The sequence below is a fragment of the Doryrhamphus excisus genome, chromosome 23, assembly GCF_030265055.1.
Source record: "Doryrhamphus excisus isolate RoL2022-K1 chromosome 23, RoL_Dexc_1.0, whole genome shotgun sequence".
NCBI lineage: Eukaryota > Metazoa > Chordata > Actinopteri > Syngnathiformes > Syngnathidae > Doryrhamphus > Doryrhamphus excisus.
This window is the reverse complement of record NC_080488.1, coordinates 11,107,318-11,127,629: the sequence shown is the minus strand read 5'-3', so window position 1 is coordinate 11,127,629 and position 20,312 is coordinate 11,107,318. Positions and strand designations below refer to the sequence as shown.

Sequence of the window (20,312 nt, the reverse complement as noted above, 5' to 3'; positions counted from 1 at the left end):
CTTTACTCAACCTGTCTGGTCTTGACTTGAGACTTGGGATTAAACACTTGAGACTTACTTACTGTAGTTTGATGGAAAACTATCAGTGCAGGAATCAATAAATCACAGGTCATGAAGGTTATATTAGTCATACATTGTATTGGGAAAAGCCATTCAATACCAGTCTTAATATGCAGACATTTACAGCTAAAGCATAACAGATATTTATTGTGAAATAAACCCATTAGTGACAACATCTGAGAATACAGAGACTATACATTGTTGCATTACACTAACAGGATGTTTGGCCTTCTGTTTTCTGATATACACGGCTTACAAAAAGTTAGGGATGTTCTGCTGAAATTTCAGGATGAAAAAAATGCACTGACAAGTCAGAGAGAGTTCGTCTATAAAAGATATACTGCATTCTGGGCGGCGGTTGTCCAGGAACCGGAAGATCGGTAGTGCGATACCCGCTTCCTCCATCCCAGTCACTGTCACTTCACTACCTTACCTCCAGTGCTCGCCACTGCGGTAAATGCTTTACTTGTGTAGCGCTTTTCCACCTCCAAGGCACTCAAACGCGTTGACACTATTAGCACATTTAGGTACCTACTGATGATGTACTTGGGGGTTTCACTATCTCAGCCACATTTTTATTAAGCTACCTCGGGGCAGGACTTTGGTCAAGGTGCCGTATGCATCTAATCCATTATTATTATTAATATTAGCTTTCACCCAAAAAATGTCAACATCCCCAAATTTTTGTGCGTATTGTAATCCAGGAGCATAAAACAAGCATACATACAAGTGTTCTAAAATACAACAAAAATCAGAAATCTAACTAAGCAAATTTATCTCTACAGACATAATCAGATGAAACAATTGTGCAGCAAATACATCAAAAATAGAATGATTGACAACACCTATGTAGAGTTGTGCAATATCTAATAACAAAAGTGCTTTAAGCGACGCTCGCCGCCCACCTGCACGATATAATGAGAGCCTTTACAGAATGCAACCTTTACAAAGATAATAGTTGTTTATCTCTGTTATCATACAATATTGCATGTAACTAGCTACTCTGTTTGCCATGTAACAAAGAAAGCACCCGACATGTTGCCGACTCACCGTCCAAGCATTATTTATTTCGTGCGACTGGCCCACTATGGTGCCAAGTGAAGTTGCTGGTGCCAGCAATGTGATAAAGAAGGTGAGAAACTATTGAATTCAAGAAAGAACTCATCGCCAAATATGAAGATGGCGTCCCCTCACCTCATTCCTGCCATCTCTCGCCGCCAAAAACATTTCAAAGTGAAAATAATGTTAAAAATTCATTTGTTTTTGGAACAAATAAATAAAACTGAGGTGCAACTGTTAACATAAACAGTATGTTTATTATTATAACTATAGTTTGGAATGATGTAGAATTGAAGCATACTGAGAGCTTATATCCACCAATACTTTTCAATTTTTGAAATTACACTATAAAAACATAATGAAAAAATAAAATTGTGGGCAATCAAAAGTGAACATTATTATTTAGGTAGAATTCTTTGTTATAGCTCTCCACTTGGATCTTATTAGATTGGACTGATGCCTCATGTTGTGGCTTGTGTGCAATTATACAAAACTCTCGCACAGAAAATGAAAACACTCACACTCACGCCATTGAATGGTGAGAGGAATTTAGGAACGTACAGTTTAGACAAACTTCCTAATATTGCAAAACTAAATCCCTAACAAGCAATGTTTTTAATAAACACCGAGGGATTGTCACTCTCCAGTGTGTTACCTGTCCTTCCCATTGTGCCCCATGACTTCCTCCATAAAACACAATGTCTGCAGTGTTGAGTCCATCACAGTGAATGACGACCGAGTCTCCTGCTCATGTGACCACCGACACAAAATACTGACATGGCTTTCACAGATTGGATGTACCGAGGCCCACGTTGGTGATGCTTTATGCATGGATTGTGGGTCTCCATGTCATCTGGCAGAGTCTATTATGACTAACGTGGGGAACTTTAACACTGACTGGTCTTCTCTGGGAGGATGAGCTGGTCCTGCTCCTTTTCTACTGCAGCCAAGCCCGCCTCCTTCGCTCTGGTGGTCTTGTGGTCCTGGGTGCTGCTGCTTGCTGCAGAGCCCTGGTGGAGGCGCTGGCGCTCTACACTGTGCCACGTACCGTAGCCGAAGTAGATCAAGAACCCTGAGAAGTGAACAGAAAGATAACATGCTATATTATGCTTCACTAGTAGTTTTTTGTTCATCAAGCATTGAGATTTTTCACTTGAATGCAACATAGTTGGTGCAGATGCAAAAGTGAAAGTTATATATATAACAATTTGGCCTAGAAACTTGCAGCGAGGGAAAAATAAGTTCATATATTGTAATAACCTAACCAACTTTTGGAACCCTCCATTGAAGTACGGCAGTGCAACAGTACCTAAATGGGGGCTTAATTATGAACAGCAATCATCATCCAGACAGTTGAGGCAGATGGCTACCCCACACTGATGTCTTCAGGGGAGTTTTTCCTTGCCTCTGTCGGCAACATTCTTTCTTATGAGTGGTTGAGTTGGTTAAAATACGCTGCTTAATGTATAGAAACCTAGCTGTCTTGGACTAAGTTAGGGAAAGGGACTCACCAATGACCATCCACACTGAGAAACGTATCCAAGTGTCTCCACTCAGCTGAACCATAAGGTAAATATTAACGAAGATGCTCAGAATCGGCAGAAAAGGCAAAAGGGGAACCTATTGGGACAACACACACAGAATAATAATATCGGTTTTGTTGTGCGCAGCCTCAGTTTGTGATGCGAGATATGCATACCATGAAGGAGACCTTCTGAGTGCTCTGAGGCTGCCTGCAGATCATGAAGACGCATCCACTGAAGATGAGGAGACATGCAGTCAGCGACGCCAGGATCCACACTTTCAGACCGCAGATGGACTCGATGTGGTAAGTGGTCAGATAGCTGATCACACACACCAGCAGGACTGTGTTTGCACACACGTTATGTTACTTCAATGTTTTGCTCAATAAAGTGGTGACATTGCATGGATCAACTTAAGTCAAGTATATACGTATGAGAAGATATCTCACCTACGACACAGATGGCCATGTTGACTACACTAGATGAATGCTCTGAGGGCGAAGCAGGCGGGTGCAGGACTGTCTGCAGAGCTGAGCTGCCTGCTTTGAGTTTGTTGAGGTGCGATTCCGATTCGGTGAGTTCAGACTCGCCCTCCACAGAGTTCAGGTAGTCCTTCTCACAGACTCCTCTTCCTCGCCGCTCCAGAGCACCATCAGGCTGGTACCTGCAGGGGAAAGTTCATAAGGCTGGTATTGGTGGGTTGGGACCCAAAAGTGGATTAATTTGAATGTCTGCATTATTATTTATACGTGCAGTTATCCCTTGCAGTCTTAGAGTAATCATACTGGTCTCTAGTAAGGTGTTCCAATTCTTCAGTTATTGGTAAATGTCTGCTCTATGCTGTTTTTACCCACCTGAGAATCAGCACACACATAGCAACCAGTGAGTAGGCCAGCAGCGTTCCAATGGACATCATGTCGACCAGAGCTTTGAGGTCAAACAGGAAAGCCATGATGGCTACGGCAAGCAAAGACAACACAATTAGCACGTTTATAAAATGGACTTCTTCAGAAGAATTTTCCCAAAGCAGATGACAACACAATATACCTGGGGGTTTTCAAAGTGTATATACGTATTAGAGCATACACCTTAATACCGTAATACAGCCTCTGAAAAAAGGATTTTCATGTTTTGTGGTATTTACTTTAGGATCTTTGGCATAGTGAGGATCAATTCACACTTTGAAAAGCCCAGATTTTACCCAACACGTCCAAGACAATTACATACTGTACATTTGCAGGCATACAATATTTCATGCAGTCAATTCCACACCAAAAAAGTAGGGATGTCCGATAATTTATCAGCATAATTATCGGCCCGATATCAGTATGGAAATGTGATATCGGTTGATAATGGTATTGGATTTTTTTTACCCATCATGAAAAACGATATTTTAAAAAATGTGGTATACAACGTATATGTGTTCATTCCACCACAGGAGATATCGGTATTGGTATCGACCGATATTGGTATCACAAATTGAAAGATGGACAATACCACTAACTTTGAAATGTTATTTTATTTTCATTCAAAGTTTTCTCTGTCAACTTTAAGACAAGTTGAAAAATGTCAATATTTTCAATTTTTGCATTGTTGGATTTTGTTGCGTATACAGTGAACATTCACACAGGAGCTGCTGTCTGCCACTCTCTACACTGCTAGCCTGCTGCTAGAACTAAGCTAACAGTTAACTTTAGTGGCTATAATGTAAATAGTCATGAAAATAAAGGCTGTACATTGAATGACAACCTGTGTCCAAACCTTTGGCCTGTACTCTACCTGCCAACAACAGCCTTAGTATCTCAACTAAAAGATTTACCAACAATCCAAAATCATCTTCTTGTGACCAGCTACAAAAATAAATACTTTTTTCTCACATGCTTTGAGCAAACAATCACAAAGCTGAACATGCAGCCATCACCACCGCCACCACATGACGATTCCACGCCAAACAAAGTCCACACCAAAGTCCTTGTCTCGGCCTCTTACCCGCAGTGGTACCTGCTACCATGGTGGCAGCCACAGGTGACTGCCGCTTACTCACTTTGGACATAAATTTGAACAGAATACCATCTCGTGCCATGGCAAAGAGAATACGTGGCAAAGGGAACATGGCACCCAACAGGCTATGGAGAAGAGGGTTCATGGTTAAGTTGGAGGTCACTGAGGAGAGAACACACATCACCTACACAACTGTGAAAGCACAACATGAGCGGATGGTAGGGCGTCGCTATTTGTGTTTTGTCAGAAATTGTTAAAATATGTTGTTGTTGTAATTGTGGAGCAGTGTCTTTCACAGTTGATTGGTGGATCAGATCAGCTCAGACACTCCCCGGCCCCGGGCTCTCACCTGCGACTACACCGGAGGTCACAGTGGCAATAAGGGGGGTCTTCGTTTTAGGATTGATTCGGGCTAAGGCTTTGAAAAGCACCCCATCCTCTGCCATAGCATAGATTACACGAGGCATAGGGAAAATGGAGCCCAGCAGACTGCATGAGATAGCAGAAACATGCAAGACCAACACGTGAGTCAAAACCCCCCAAAGCAAACACATGTACACACGGCAAACACAAACAGGATGGATGTGCCTTTCTTGTCTGATGGAATATTGTCTTTGCAAAAAAAAAATTGGACAGATTCTGGGAGGACACAAAATGTCGAACCACCATGTTATAAATAATTGGTGCTGTTCTTTTCTTTTTGTATTTAGATGGTGTGACTATTTGTGATTTAAAACTAAGACAAACCGAACATTGTAATTGGGTCAAAATACAAATACCACACCGTGGCCAAAATGAATCAATTAAATTTTTAACATATTCAAGAATGCACATGACAAGCTCAAGGCTCACGAAAAGGAACTCAAGAGAACTTATGAAAATACACATAAACCTTCAGGAAAGAAAGGCGCAACAGGCTCCAGACTTCATTTCATGCCATCAATTTCATTTGGTCACAGCTTTTTTAGTCATGAATTGTTTTATGAGCATAAAAAGCAGCCAGGGAGTTTTAATTTTTTGGTTTTATCGTCCTTATTTCTACTGTCAACAAACCTATAAATGCTAATTGTACTTGTGGCATCCTACCTTCATTTGTTATGCTATTAATGTCTACGATTTAATTCAGCTTGTGACCATTTTCTAAAGTGATTGCATATACAGTATAGTCTGGAGACCAACCTGTCTACAACATGATTGGCTGTTCAGATTTCTAACAGCCATTGAAAAGGCAATGCAGATATCTGAAACCATTGCAGCCTGGCACCCACCATGTCCCATTTAGCAGCATCAATCAGACCAATAGAACAACAACAGCATGCATAATTATAATTAAATAGTCATAACACATTTATCTCATGTATGTGTTGGGTACCTGGTAGACAGGGCGCAAAGTGAACCGACCGCAACCACATATTTGGCAGGGCTCCATCCCACATATTCAAAAGCCATTGGCAGAGGGCTCTTCTCATCCAACAGGTAGTACGGCATCATAAGTGTGAGCGCCGCCGAAACGCCAAAGTATGCCAGGAAACACACGGTCAGCGACACCACTATGCCGATGGGAATGGCCCTCTGAGGGTTCTTCACCTCCTCACCTGTAGCAGCAAAATATTTTTTTACAGTATTTTTACATGGAAAAAATGGTGTGGTGCCAACTATTAACTAGTAGCTTTTTTTTAATGACACATTGTAGCAAGAGATATTCACCACAAAACACAATTCATCACTCTAGAATGTGAGTTCCATCCATTAAATGTGATGTCCTACCCGTTGTTGCTATGCAGTCAAATCCCACAAAAGCATAGAAGCAGGTGGCAGCTCCAGCTAAGGTCCCACTGAAACCGTACGGCATGAATCCTCCCGCTCCATAATCACTGCTCACATTGCCCGTCACTGATAAATTCCTAAAACAACAATTTCATTTTATAAAGTCAATATACTTTAGCACGGCACACAACTGTAAATGGACGCAATTACCTGGCGACGATGGTGACATTTACTAGAGATTCTTCTGTTATCTTCCAGTTGCGTACGTCTCCTTTGACAAAGCCGGAGATGATGACGAAGAGTAGTACAAGCACATTGACTGAGGTGAAGACTTTATTGACCCACGCTGACTCCTTCACCCCGAATGACAAGAGGCCTGCATGCATGAGCACAAAGACGACCAACATGAAAACTTGGAATTTGTTCTTATCCAATCATTATTTGATGTCTTACCAGACAGCAGAAGAATCAGACACACAGCAAAGAAGTCAGGGTACTGAGCCAGACCAGGAGAGTTCATGCTGAAGTAAGTTTTACAAAATATCTCGATGTGTCCTCCGGTTATTTCATCAAATGTTCCACTCCAAGCCCGAGCGACTGAGGAGGTTCCTGTGGCAGGAACAGGTGACACGACAGGATGAGACGGTAGAACCTAGAAAACCCGTCATTTAGTAAATAACTCACCAATCACATAGGAGAGAATCAGGTTCCAACCAGTGATAAAGGCCCAAATCTCCCCTACAGTCACATAACTGTAAAGGTAAGCAGAACCAGTCTTTGGGACCCGAGCTCCAAACTCAGCATAACAAAGGCCAGCCATGACGGAGGCCAGTGCAGCAATTAAGAAGGAGATAACAATGCTGGGACCAGAGTCTCCCTTGGCCACCTCACCAGCCAGTACATAAACACCGGCACCCAGTGTGCTGCCCACTCCCAGGGCGATGAGGTCCACAGTACCCAGGCAGCGGCAGAGTTTGGAGTCCTCCAAGCTGCTGAGATCAACCAACTTTCGGCGCACCAGAGAACGGCCAAACGACAGAACTTGCTCCAACATGTTGCCGACTGCTGAAACAGGCAGGAATTGCTGAAAACATCTGTGCAGGTTAGGTTCTTTAAGGAATTTGGATTTCTGTTGCATGAATACTGTCATTTCTGGTGTGTAAGCCACACCCACTAAATTTAGACGAGCCAATCATGAGCTATGAAAACAATACACAACGAGCTTTTCAACCCGTTGGAAATTGCAGCAGGTCATTATTCAATATAAATATGAATATAGTCCGACTCACTGAGTCATTTTTCAAAGAACACTAAACTCATCACACATCAACTTAACAATTTAAAGCTAGCTAGGAAATATACAAAGCAAGTACAAATTACGAGTTTAAAATGAAAAAAACATTTTTAACATTTTCCCATAATGCATTTACATAGAATGCATGGAAAGTGGCATTGGTCCTTGTATTTTAATTGCCTGGATACCTTTTGAGTGTTAAGTTGCTGTGTGATGAGTTTAGTGTTCTTTGTTAGATGAAACCGTGAGTCAGGCTCTTACATTGAGTAATAATTGCCTGTGACTTGACAAGCTTGTGGTGAGTTCACTGCTTATGGTTGAGGATAGAAGAGAGAAAGAGCTACTGTTTCCACACTGACTCACAAGCGGCACAATTACTTAATTACACAATTAAACAATTACTTGTACTTCTGATGTCACAAGATTACAACTGAATCGCAGAGCATCAACACCAAGCAAAGAGGAGGGTTTATATACATTTTTATGAGCATTACTTGAAGTTTTTCAAAATGTATGAAGTACAGTAGATCCTCGTGAAAAACAGAGGCTCTACTGTACTTCATACTATACCATACAGATTAGGAATGCTGCCAAGGTATGTTGTGGCGCACCATTCATTGAGTGAACATCCCATTACAAATGTATTGTTTGGATCCATGGTACTGATGACAGTTGAAAGGGCTGCATTCACCAAGGGGCCATGAATGCATCAGTATGACCCAGCAAACTACATTCCAATATTGCACGGAAGCTGCAGGGTAATTTTTTTGTTACCATACAATACAATGTACCAAAAAAAGATCTATTGAAATGTTGCCTGTTTATTAACAGTGGCTCAAATATCTCTGCTTTAAAATTGGTATGTTGCTTTGACTGTTTTCATCTTATTTGAAGTAAATTTGGATTCAATTGACCGTAAAGTAACCCTGAAAACCATACAAATGTGCATTAATATGCACTAAGGAGATTTTGAATGTGACACCTCATTACCATGACAATATGTACAATATGTTCCAGTGTCCCTTCAATATAACACAGTTCATGGAAGATGAAGACTGTAAAAACACAATTTAGACTGTTTTTATTCCATTTAATTTTTATTTTATAGCGCTTTGTAATGTTCTTTCTAAAAAAACGTTTTCTAAAAAAATATAAATGAGTTCCTACCTGTTAGATTGATTCCTGTGTGGATTTGAGCAGCCCAGAATTCAGATGAAACCGCAAAAAGTCACAACGTGTTTCAGCATAGATCATTCGCAGGTCGGTAAAAGTCAGACTTGAGCCGCAGCCTAAGTTTCTGGGCTCCACACTAATTCACCTCCCAGACTGTACAAACTGTGCACAGTGGATTTTTACTCCTCCCCTCTGTCCCAAGTGTTCTTTCATAGGGTCTGCCCAGCCTGGCCCCTGCACTCTGCCTCCATAGCCTGGTGAGAGATGTCCCCATTCTTTATTTCCACGCTGTTGATTTGGAATATTGCCATATTTCAACACAAACTCCCAAGAGGGAAACATGCAACCAAAACTGAGAAAATGAAGTGTAAATACTGTCATGATGGAAATAATGGTTATTAATGCCCACTGAGGCCAAACAGGCCTGCAGCCCAGGTGTGGATGCTTACCAAGCACTCATAAATGGTTAAGCAACTGGCATGGGCAAACAAAGTGTCAGACACTTCTATTTACCCAGTGCAGGCAGCAGGAGTGCTGCTAAAAGCATGGCAGCTGATTGGTCAATAAAGGGTAGACAAGCAACAGCAATGGGGGCGTCTACAGTACTCCTCCTTATGGGTGACAGGTATTGCTCAATGCTCTCTGAGCTGTTGGACCCACGGACATGAGTCAATATTGCGGCTGATGCTTGTACACCAGGGTCAAATCAGGAAAAAAAACTCAACTCAACTACATTAAAGCCCTTGAGAGGAGTAGAAAATGGCTATTTCCCCTTGGAAATAGCCGATAAACCATCTCACACTAGCTTAGCACGTCAGTGGGAAGGTGGCAGCTGGCCTTTAGACGCCACCTGAGCCACAGACCAGAGACCCAATGGAATGACAGCAACCATCTCTCTCTCTCTCTCTCTCTCTCTCTCAGAGTGTCCATCCACTCACAACACACTTGCGTCACTTCTTGGCTACAGGGGGGCCACTTCTGGGACCTGCATACTGATACCAATCATTACTGAACCCCACGGCACATGTGCATTTTAAAACTTTCATGGCACACCACTGATCAACAAATGTGGGTACACACATTTAATTTGTTCTGCCTGACACAATACACAATCTGTCTAACAATCTGCACTAACACTAAACTTTGCACTGATGGAACTGGAATTATTAAATCTGCAATCCATCGAACTTGTTCATAGTAAAGGGACAATTGTATTGTGGGTATTAACACCATGCTCCCCCTCATGTAGGTAGACTCTGTTACCAGGGAACAGGTTAGAAAGCAGCAACCTGCTCCACTGATTTCATTGTTGACTTGCACTAATTGTGTGAAGTCAATTGAATTCATTTGCCCTCCAATGGTTGAGTGACCTAGCTTCAAAAACGTGGATATGGTCAACAAATTGAGTGGTGTTTGCCTTGTGGATGCTGGACTCCTCGCTCCAGTTAACACCGGTGTCACCAAGAAATGTCTGTGAATGAACATTTACTGATAACGTAGTCAGCAACTCCATGACGAAGGGTTTGAAGGTGAAGCCGTCACACAATGCCTAAGCCTTAGAAAAAGCGTCTTCCGTGGTTTAACTGTAACGTCTTTTCTATTAACAAAGAGCGAGATATTGCTCTGAAAAGGTCCTTCATAACTAAAACTAATACTAAACTCTAAAATCTGTAGTCATAATCTTTAGTAAGTGCAAATGGCATATGACTTTTTGAATTTAGGTCAAATGTACAAAGCCTTCACATATTACATTTTAATCTCAGCACAAAAGCTTACAGACATCACCTGTAGGCGACTTACTTCAACTTAATGCTCTTTTTATGAAGCAGAATGAAGTCTTATCTGTGCATTCGTCTTACCTAATGTTCACCCTAGCGCTCTGCTGAGTGATTTCCTGTCTGTATGTGGGTCAGTCGCATAGGTACAACCAGGGTATAAAATACGCTGACCGAAAGTAAATATTAGAATAGTAGTAGGAGCGTATGATTGAGTATGATGAGTGTATGATTGTAAAAAGATGATGAGTGAATATCACTCGTCTATTTAAAGTGAGTAAATGTACGCACGATTTTGTCCTTTTTGGTCACTACTCAGCCCATGATCATACGTGAAGATAGGAAAGTAGATCGACTGGTAAATTGAAGGGTTTGCCTTTTGATTCCCACCACATTGATATTTCCCTCACTTAGGGGCAAGACCCCAACGAACTTGAACACCTCCACATCTCTAGGACGGAAATGGCACACCACCTTTTTTCGGGCGAGAACCACCGACTCAGACTTGGAGGTGCTAATTCTCATCCTATCCACTTCACGGCCGGCTGTGAACCGGTCAATGAAGCCAGCAGAACTGCAGACCCCAACAAACCTCATTGTTTTGGCTATGGCCAGATATTCTGAAATTAGTAAGTTATGAATAAAATCAGTGAAAATGGCAGCCATGCTAAAGTCTAACTCTCACTGGAAATGAGTCTGACCGACTGCCGGCACAAGAAAAAAGCTTTGGCACAAGGAGCGAACCACACAATTAACTTGAAATGTAAAACATGATTAGCTAGTTCATTTGATAAATAATTCCAGGTCCAAAATTAGAATTTTGCATGGCCAAATTTGTAGAATTTGATCTTCATTGCTATTACTACTACTAGGTCCAGGGTACCCTGCCTCTACGTCTAATACGGCCAGGAGAGTCGAATTGACAGGCAACCCTGACTAGGACAAGCGGTGTCGTAATGGGTTGATTAAAAGTAGGTCATATTTGTCCACGGTCAGCAATAAAGAAACAGACTGAATGGTGTTTTATGACATTACAACCCAACTATAATTAAATATTTGTTTTTAGATTCTCTCTTTACACTACCAAGATATAATGATATTATGTCTTGTTTGACCATTAAGACATAACTCAATAATACCTACATGGACCTATGATGCAACAATTATCAGTCATAAAACATCTGTTCAACAAAGATTGGACCGTTAATGTCCAAGAAATGTAATCTCAGCAGAGGTGAAGCATCTGCTCGACATGGTTCGATATCATTATAACCCAGCCTTGTTATATAATCAGTGGTCAATTAAACAGAGTAGAAGGAGAGCGTGTGCACAGAGGCTGCCAGGCATCAGTAAGTTAATCACTTCTGCTTAGTTTAACAAACTACTTATGTTATTTTTCTTCTCTCTACTGTCCCGCAGCAGATGGCCGATCTGCCAATTGGTCTACTTGTGTAGAATTTGAAAGAAGAGATGTGATGCAAATGATTTTGGAGTTGACAGGAAACATTTTTAAACCGGCCAAATAAGTGGCCAATGTTTTATATTATTTATATCATATGTTATATTAATTTTAGGACCTGTGTTGATTAATGACACTGTCAGGATAAATAGTTGCTGTTGATATGCAGTGAGAAAATAACTGAATAGTAGTCAGTGTACAAAGCAGCTAATATAGATGTCCACTTAAATATGACTACATAAATAACAACATAAATGACTATAATTCACAGTGAAGTTGGCTAATTTGTGTCCAAAGTGTTAATATTTAGGCTTAGCACCACTGTTTAATTAATCCAGGTTGCTGTTTGATTCCATTCCTTCATTATAACGTCACAAAGATAGTGGACACGGCATGAGGAGGCCCCACAGTTTCAGTTCCCTTAAAAATACAGAAATCATGATACTTTTATTTAATTTTAGGTCAGTACTGTGTAAGATGATGAGTTGACCGTTTCAACAACTAATTTTGTGGTGCAAAATTGACCTAAATCTTATGCAAATAGGCGAGCTTTAGGACCCAGCGATGCGGGGTGTCCGCTTCCCTACCATTCATCGACATAACAATGGCGGCGTTTACCTGAGTGCATCTGACTACGCGTAATGACCGGCGAGCTCAACCTTTGACGTGTGTTCCTTATACATGGTCCGTGGATATATATTGTCAGCGTGGTTATAATTATACCTGCTGATGGAGCACATCCGACTACCAAAGGTAACCGCAAATCAGATTGTGGCGATCATTTCCGCATTTCACCCCCACTGACGCTAACCCACGGTGAGATATATATATTATAATGACATATATGATTATAATGAGATATAAGAGCAACGATCTCCATTTCAACAGTGATAGCCACGTAGACCGATGACGCGGTGTTACATGGCGTCATATATCAGTGCATTTCAGTGTGTAATATCATTGCATGAGAATCCAGGCTCCAGCTGTGCCAGCGGTGATTGACAATGACGTCATAGAAGGCGGAATGTTGTGATTTATTCCTTCTTTGCCTGTTCCAGGTGCAGAAGGTCAGGCTGCTTGACAGAGTGTTCCCCAGAAGGAGCAGGGTGGGCACCCTCTACCTGACGGCCACTCACACCATCTTTGTGGAGAGTGATGCTGAAATGCGCAACGAAACATGGGTAGGCAGCATGAAGGGGTGGACGTGAAACCATGTTGCATTTCAAAGCACAGATTGGTGATGCACTTTGCTTTGTCTTTTAGGTGCTTCACAGTTTGGTTTTTAGTGTGGAAAAACAATCACCCACACCATCAGGATGCCCGCTCCTGATACATTGCAAAAACTTCCAGGTTCTTCATTTTGTCATTCCGCAAGAGCGAGAATGCCATGATGTGTATGTGTCCCTGCAGCGGCTCGCTCAGCCAGGTGAATTGCTTGCACTGGAAGGCATCACAAATTAAATCTTAAGATTTCTGCATGTTGCAAAAAAATATAACATCACAAAGATGGAGTATAAGTCACATCAGCCAAACATACAGTATATAAGTCACATTTTCTGGGGGAAATTTATTTTATAAAATCCAATGCAAGAACCGACATTTCATCTTGAAAGGCGAGTTATAGTAATAAAAATAAAATGGAGAACAACAGGCCAAATAGGCCTCTGTTAACAAAACATGAATAGGTGGTGTGTTAACATAACATTAACAGTTATTCAGTCAACTATTGCCTAAATAACATAACACAAGTAGTTTACTAGCAGCTTGCAATCTGCAGAATAGAGTCTGTGAAAGCTCCTTGTGTCATCATGACAAAGAATTCTACAATCTTTGTTGTATGATATAAAAATGCTCCTCCTCAGACTGGCATCAGACAACTATTGTTTCTTTACAGAGAGTTATGAGGAGCTGTATTGTTTTTCCTATAAACCCAACTTGGATAAGAAAGAAAGTGGACAGGAATGGGACTTTGTGGACCTGAGAGCTGAATACAGCCGAATGGGACTCCCAAACTCCCTGTGGAAACTTTCCTCGGTCAACCGGCGCTACAAGGTCAAGGAGCTGACATCAATGACCAGGCACATGACCTTCATCCTACAGCCGACCTTGACATAACTTATGTGTGTTTATTTTTGTAGGTGAGTGACACTTACCCCGCTGAACTCTTTGTCCCTGAGTCAACCACTCCTTCGGTCATCGCAGGAAGCTCCAAGTTCAGGAGCAGAGGCAGATTTCCTACACTGTCGTACTTCTCCAAAGATAATCTTGTAAGTTGACATAGTTTTGATTTCTGTGTACATTAGATCTCTACTTGTTACAAGGGTAGCAAGGAACTCATTTGCTACAACAAATGTTTTTTTAACCAGTGTGAGTGTATAAATGTTCTTCTTGCTACTACATTTATTCTTGCATCTTTTTGTTTATTGACAACGAATGTTCACTATCCACTACGGCTGCAGGCCAAATTTACTAAGTATAGTGCTAAGAGGCACTGACTAAAAAGGTTTTGAGTGAAGTGCAGCACAGCATGCTGAATAAATGTGTTTAAATGCCCCTGTGGTTCAGCCAGTAATCCAATATGACGCCTGAGTCAAAGCACCAGTACTTCAGTTATTCTCATCAGCCCTAATGTTGATATTTCATTCTCTTGGTCCTTGACAGAACATCTTAGAGTGTTTTATGAGTGTTGGGTCAACTTCCCAGGGTTGAGGGTCCACTGCCTCAAGCCCAAAACATACAAGAGTCTGAAGTTTGGTTCATTGGCCTAAAGGGAGAATCACATAATAATTGTTGGCGCAGTCCCCCTGTGGCTAACAAATGGAGATATGAGAAAATGATTAATTTTAATGTGTGTCAAGAAAAGGGCTTTGGGTATTTGTTGTTGTTTTTCTTTCCCCCAAACCTCCATGTAAAGTAATAAGTGCCTTTATAGATGAACGATTTTCTTGCCTCCTCCCAGGCTGCCATCTGCCGTAGCAGTCAACCCCTATCAGGCTTCAGCGCTCGCTGCCTGGAGGATGAGCAGATGCTGGAGGCCATACTGAGGTCCAATCCCTGCAGCGACTTCATGTATGTGGTGGACACCAGGCCCAAGGTGAGCCCCATGAACGAAAGGACGCTAGAATAACACAAGTCATGCAATATTGTGCTGTATGTTCAGGTGCTTGTTTTTCAAGCATCGTTTTTGCAGCTGGAAGGATGTGTTCACATAAACTTGTAGAAAGCAGCCTTTTTATGACTTATTTTGTAGTGTGTAATGTTAGAAAAGGCTCGATCAGGTGGTATTACTCAAAGCAATAATAAGCAACAGCAGGTATGAGCAAAACTAACCCGTTTACTTCCTTAAGTATCTGGGATATAGTTTTATTCACACTGTGTATAGGTGAGGTTCAAGGTGCTCAATTAAACGTTTAAACCCGACTTTATTCGCCACTGATACGGCCTGGTATCTGTTAAAGCTAATGACCTTTTTGTCTCATGGGAGTTTCCATTGTAACGCTGCTTCAAGTGTATTGAATTTGGTCATATTAAACATGTCAAGTTCTGTGCCCGTGCAGGAAACTTGTGCATGACAAACGTCTTTCTTGGACTTTAAAAATACACACTCCTACTCCTTGCTTAACAAATTAGCACACATTGTTGTTGTGATAACACAGCTGGCAGCTGGATCTGAGTCTGATATCATCTGCTGTTATCAGAGGGCCAATATTGGTCATTTTAGTTGGAGGCCATTATAATCCGACACTCGTTTTTTTTTTATTATATCAATCCGATATCGGTATTGGATCAGGACACCTCTATGAAACAAAGAAATCATTTTACAATCTACCAAATATCTTTCTAGTTGAATGCAATGGCGAATCGAGCAGCGGGAAAAGGCTATGAAAACGAGGACAACTACACTCACATTAAATTCCAGTTTGTCGCCATCGAGAACATCCATGTAATGAGGAACAGCCAACAGAAAATGCTTGAAGGTACAGAAATGATAAATTCTCAGGGACATTTATTGTTGGAACATTTCCTTGGCCATGCATCCATCACTGTGTCGGGAATATTTCATCACTTCAGTGTTTGTGGAACAAAATGTACAATATTTGGCATCATCTTTGTTTCTTTACACGACTGCAGCACAGCCCAATGTTACCCCTTTGGCTTTCTCACATGCACTCAGCCAGACCTCACCCGGCTGCAGTCAGGCCTCAATTGAGCCCACTGGAGAATTTCTGGGTATTGTGCTGGGGTTCTCTTAAGAAGACTGAGTCCATCTGGGTTTTATTTCTGAGCTATTTTGGTTTCCTGGAGTGTACAATCTGCGACCTACCCCCCAAAGCAAGACTGAGGGCGTGAGAATGATGCGATATGTTGTCTGAAAAGTTATAGCTGCTCTCTGCTTGTTATAACTCTTGGCGTCCTGGTAGCTCAGAAGATCTTAAGATGCTGAGACAAAGCCTCTGGCCTTTTAAAGAAGGCGTCTTTGTCCTATTGCACGCTTAAATACAATTTTGAACTCCATCACCCCCACCTGGCAACATCAACGTAAGTGGTTAATTTAGGTTGTAGTGATTGTCTCGAGTTATCAAAGAGAGCCTGTTCACCTGCTCACCCATCGACCCAAAACACACACAAATGTGCACAAATTGGGTGCAAATTAAAGTAAAAAGGAAAGTTAACTATTCTAATTATCTGGAAAAAAATTACACATGAGGTTGAATGCCACCTGACACTTAAAAAAATGTATTTTTTAATAAAATGGACAAGGTATTTCCTGTGTTTCCTGCCACTGAGACAGCTGTGTTGCTCTTCCAGTGTGTGAGCTGCGTTCCCCCTCCATGTCTGACTTCCTGGAGGGCCTGGAGAGCTCAGGCTGGCTGAAGCACATCAAAGCTGTTTTGGATGCAAGCATCTTCATCGCCAAGGTCAGTCTGGAGGGTAATCCCTGCTGTCTGCTTCATCACTACTCTCAATATTAGCTTGTCAGTGCATCATGCATGTGTACCACAACTAAAAATGAGTATTCTGAAAAGAATAAGGTAGATTTTTTTTGTAAGTGAGATCAGATATCAATTAAAAAAAGGAAAGAAAAAATATATTTTTGGAAATGCCGCCAAAATGTCCTCAAAAGCAATCCTCTAATATAAATATTTTTTATTGTGGCCCTAATACTGTAAATAGTTTCCCACAATTCAACAACACTATTAGCAGCATCAGCATTAACATTATGCCATAATATTCCTGAGCTCTGAGACCTATAACATGTTGTATTTAGTAAATAAAAGTTCAAGTTTGGCGATGTCCATATATATTCCAATGATGTGTTTGTGTGCAGGCTGTTGCAGAGGAAGGTGTCAGCGTCCTGGTTCATTGTTCAGATGGTTGGGATCGTACTGCTCAGGTGTGCTCTGTGGCCTGTGTGTTGCTGGATCCTTACTACCGGACCATCAAAGGACTCATGGTACATATAAACTCTGTATATTTATAGGCTATCGATATGTCTGGCATATGGAGTATTATATGAATATATAATTACACGTACTTGTACTTCGAGTGAATTTAGCAATATTTACAATTAAATGTTTTATTACAAGTTTTTTTTTGTCTTTTAGGTTCTCATCGAGAAAGACTGGGTGTCATTTGGCCACAAGTTTTCTCACAGGTTTGACTTGAAGGCATTTGTTTTGCGGCATCGATTGCTTGGTCTAATGCTCTTCATCTCCTGTCCAGATGCAGCCATAGGGTTGGAGACCCTAAAGAGGTGTCTCCCATTATAGACCAGTTCCTGGAGTGTTTATGGCAGCTGATGGAGCAGTTTCCCTGCGCCTTTGAGTTCAATGAACGGTTCCTCATCACCATTCACAGCCACATCTACTCCTGCCAGTATGGCAACTTTATTGGAAACAACCAGCGGGAGAGAATAGAACTGGGGTGAGATGTTTTTTCTATATGTACTGTATGTATAGTCGTCCCTCAACACTTTACGTTTCATAGTTCTCAGCTTCACTTTATTACGGTGCTATTGTGTGGTTATATATGGCCTTTTTAATACATATTGAAGCACATGTTACGTATTATTTGCCTCAATTAAGCATTTTGGGGTTATTACTGCATATGCACATCAGGTTTATATTTGACCTTCCCCTTTCATTATCTGATGAATGCATTTTGATGTTCATGCAGACTTTGTACAAGGACTCACTCTTTATGGAGTTATCTGTGGTCAAACCGTGCAGACTACACAAACCCCTTGTACAGACCAGACCACAGCCAGACACAGGGGCTCCTTCGGCCATCTACTGCCCCCTGCTGGTTTAAGTATGTAACACCCATACAGTTTGATGAAACAGTTTTCAGTTTGTGAATTCAAAGGCTCTTGCCTTGCAGATTTTGGAGGGGTTTATACAACCGGTTTGACCGCGGCATGCATCCTCGTCAGTCTGTTGAGGATTACCTGCGGGCCATTCAAGAGGAAACCCAACAGTTGGAAGAGCTGCTGGCCTCACACAAGCAGGTCGGCTAGAATTATTTCATCTGTTTAATTGCCTTTTATGTAAAAAGAAAACGCACTGAACTTTTTCTCACATGATCAACAGAAAATCGCTGAACTTGAGGAGCAGGTGTGGCGTTGTACGCGGAAAGCCACCACTTATGATAAAAGCCCCACAGCCTGGGTTCTTGGTCATGACCTCAGCTTAGCAAACACCCCTCAAGACTACACCTCAGGATTCCTCACCAGCAGCCCATGTCAACCTAAAGCGCCACGCAGTGGTCTGACCCTCTCTCCCCAAGACTTGAGCCAAACGTTCAACTCCAACCACTCCAACGGCAGTGACCGGGAATCTGGGATAGCGGACCTGAGCTGCCGTTCACCCTTCAGCGAGGACAGCACCAGAGATCAGGACTCCGACGATGCTGCCTAAACAAATGTAGCATGTGGCGGAAGATGTAACTGGACCACTAAACAAACACTACCTACATATGCACTAAAAAAACAGTCTATTTGCTAATTTCAGCCACAAGTCATCGTCCCGTTCCATAAATAAGTGTTGTTTGCATGTGATGTGGTGTTGAACATATATACTAGGCGAGCACTCTTTACTGAAGCTTAACACTAACACTGAAAGTGTCAGAAGGATGGACTATTTCACCCTGCTTTTGATATTCGGGGCCAAATTAAACCGATACTATGTGCAGATACAGTTTAAAATAGTGAAGTGCCTCCTGGTCCATTTTGTAGGCCCATGATCCACTCCAAAAACATGATCTTAAATGAGGAGCCAAAACACTTCAGTGTACATCCCTGCTTTCATAAATCACTTTGTAATTATACAGCAAACATTTTACTTGACAGGCAAAAAGACAAGACCTAACCTAATAAAAGTAGATGCACCGCGACAAAAGGGACTTACTTGAATCTGATTCAATCATGCCTGGTGGAAAGAAAGTTATCTTAACAATTATTTGAAAAAGGGCCAGTAAGAACAAAATCAAACTGTGATCCAAGGCAAATATGGTGTCAATCTTTACATGTTTCATGGTGACTGCTCAGGACCGAAGGAATTTTGCTCGATAATGTGTTTGAATAAGGCTGTAGAAAAAAAATGTCAACTGCAGCCGCCATATTGAACAGTTTCTTCTATTCCTGATGACTGATTGTGATGGACAGCATGTGAACACAAAGTATCACTGTGTTAGGAGAAAAATCTGCCTATTACTGTACTGTATTACATTGCCAATGAACAATGCAGCATGCAAGTATATTTTTGTACTGTTTATTTTGTTTGTAACCCTGATGGCATGCATGCCATGTTTATTGTATCTAAAAAGTTTACGTCATCACTTTACATTACGGCAGTTATTTGTTCATGTGGAATTAATATATATTATTGAATTCAGCTATGTTGATTGTATTTTGTGGGGGGGAAATAAAACAAGGTATTACTCTCACCTGTTCCAACAGCTCCCCATTATTATGCTCACTTCCAAATGGCTCAAATTCATGTAAAAATATACAGAAAATATACATATAAGTTGTATATCTAGTGTGGATGTAGAAATACTTTATATGGATCTGCCCCCCTACACAGATAAGTAGTTTTATTGCCAACACTGGTACTAGTGCAAAATAACTACACATAACCAAAAACTACTACTAATTATCAGGTGAATCTTTAAAAAAAAAGAAAAGGTAAAAATGTTTGTTG

At 41.3% G+C, this 20,312-nt stretch overlaps 2 protein-coding genes across 5 annotated transcripts; one reads left to right on the top strand and one right to left on the bottom strand.

The window, feature by feature from the left end:
• Positions 1 to 1,351: 1,351 nt before the first annotated feature.
• slc7a2 (solute carrier family 7 member 2) lies at positions 1,352 to 9,725 on the bottom strand. Of its 4 annotated transcripts, none has more exons than XM_058063307.1 (12): positions 8,872 to 9,725; positions 7,095 to 7,504; positions 6,864 to 7,019; positions 6,621 to 6,786; positions 6,411 to 6,547; positions 6,016 to 6,238; positions 4,993 to 5,132; positions 3,497 to 3,599; positions 3,092 to 3,306; positions 2,819 to 2,985; positions 2,631 to 2,739; positions 1,352 to 2,191 (listed from the first exon to the last, which is right to left on the bottom strand). In XM_058063307.1, exons 2-12 carry the CDS (start codon positions 7,462 to 7,464, stop codon positions 2,007 to 2,009), a joined length of 1,971 nt encoding a protein of 656 aa, XP_057919290.1. In that variant the 5' UTR covers positions 7,465 to 7,504; positions 8,872 to 9,725; the 3' UTR covers positions 1,352 to 2,006. The 4 variants fall into 4 exon arrangements, with proteins under 4 accessions (XP_057919290.1, XP_057919289.1, XP_057919287.1 ...); XM_058063306.1 differs by having other exon boundaries at positions 7,095 to 7,475; XM_058063304.1 differs by having other exon boundaries at positions 7,095 to 7,494; positions 8,872 to 9,724.
• Positions 9,726 to 12,480: 2,755 nt separating this feature from the next.
• On the top strand, positions 12,481 to 20,038 carry mtmr7a (myotubularin related protein 7a). The gene is made up of 14 exons (XM_058063157.1): positions 12,481 to 12,864; positions 13,170 to 13,292; positions 13,375 to 13,537; positions 14,006 to 14,163; positions 14,250 to 14,378; positions 15,071 to 15,205; positions 15,956 to 16,088; positions 16,921 to 17,030; positions 17,441 to 17,566; positions 17,718 to 17,767; positions 17,836 to 18,036; positions 18,289 to 18,423; positions 18,493 to 18,619; positions 18,702 to 20,038. The coding sequence occupies exons 1-14, from the start codon at positions 12,841 to 12,843 to the stop codon at positions 19,026 to 19,028; spliced, it is 1,941 nt and encodes a 646-aa protein (XP_057919140.1). The 5' UTR covers positions 12,481 to 12,840; the 3' UTR covers positions 19,029 to 20,038.
• The last annotated feature ends 274 nt before the right edge of the window (positions 20,039 to 20,312 follow it).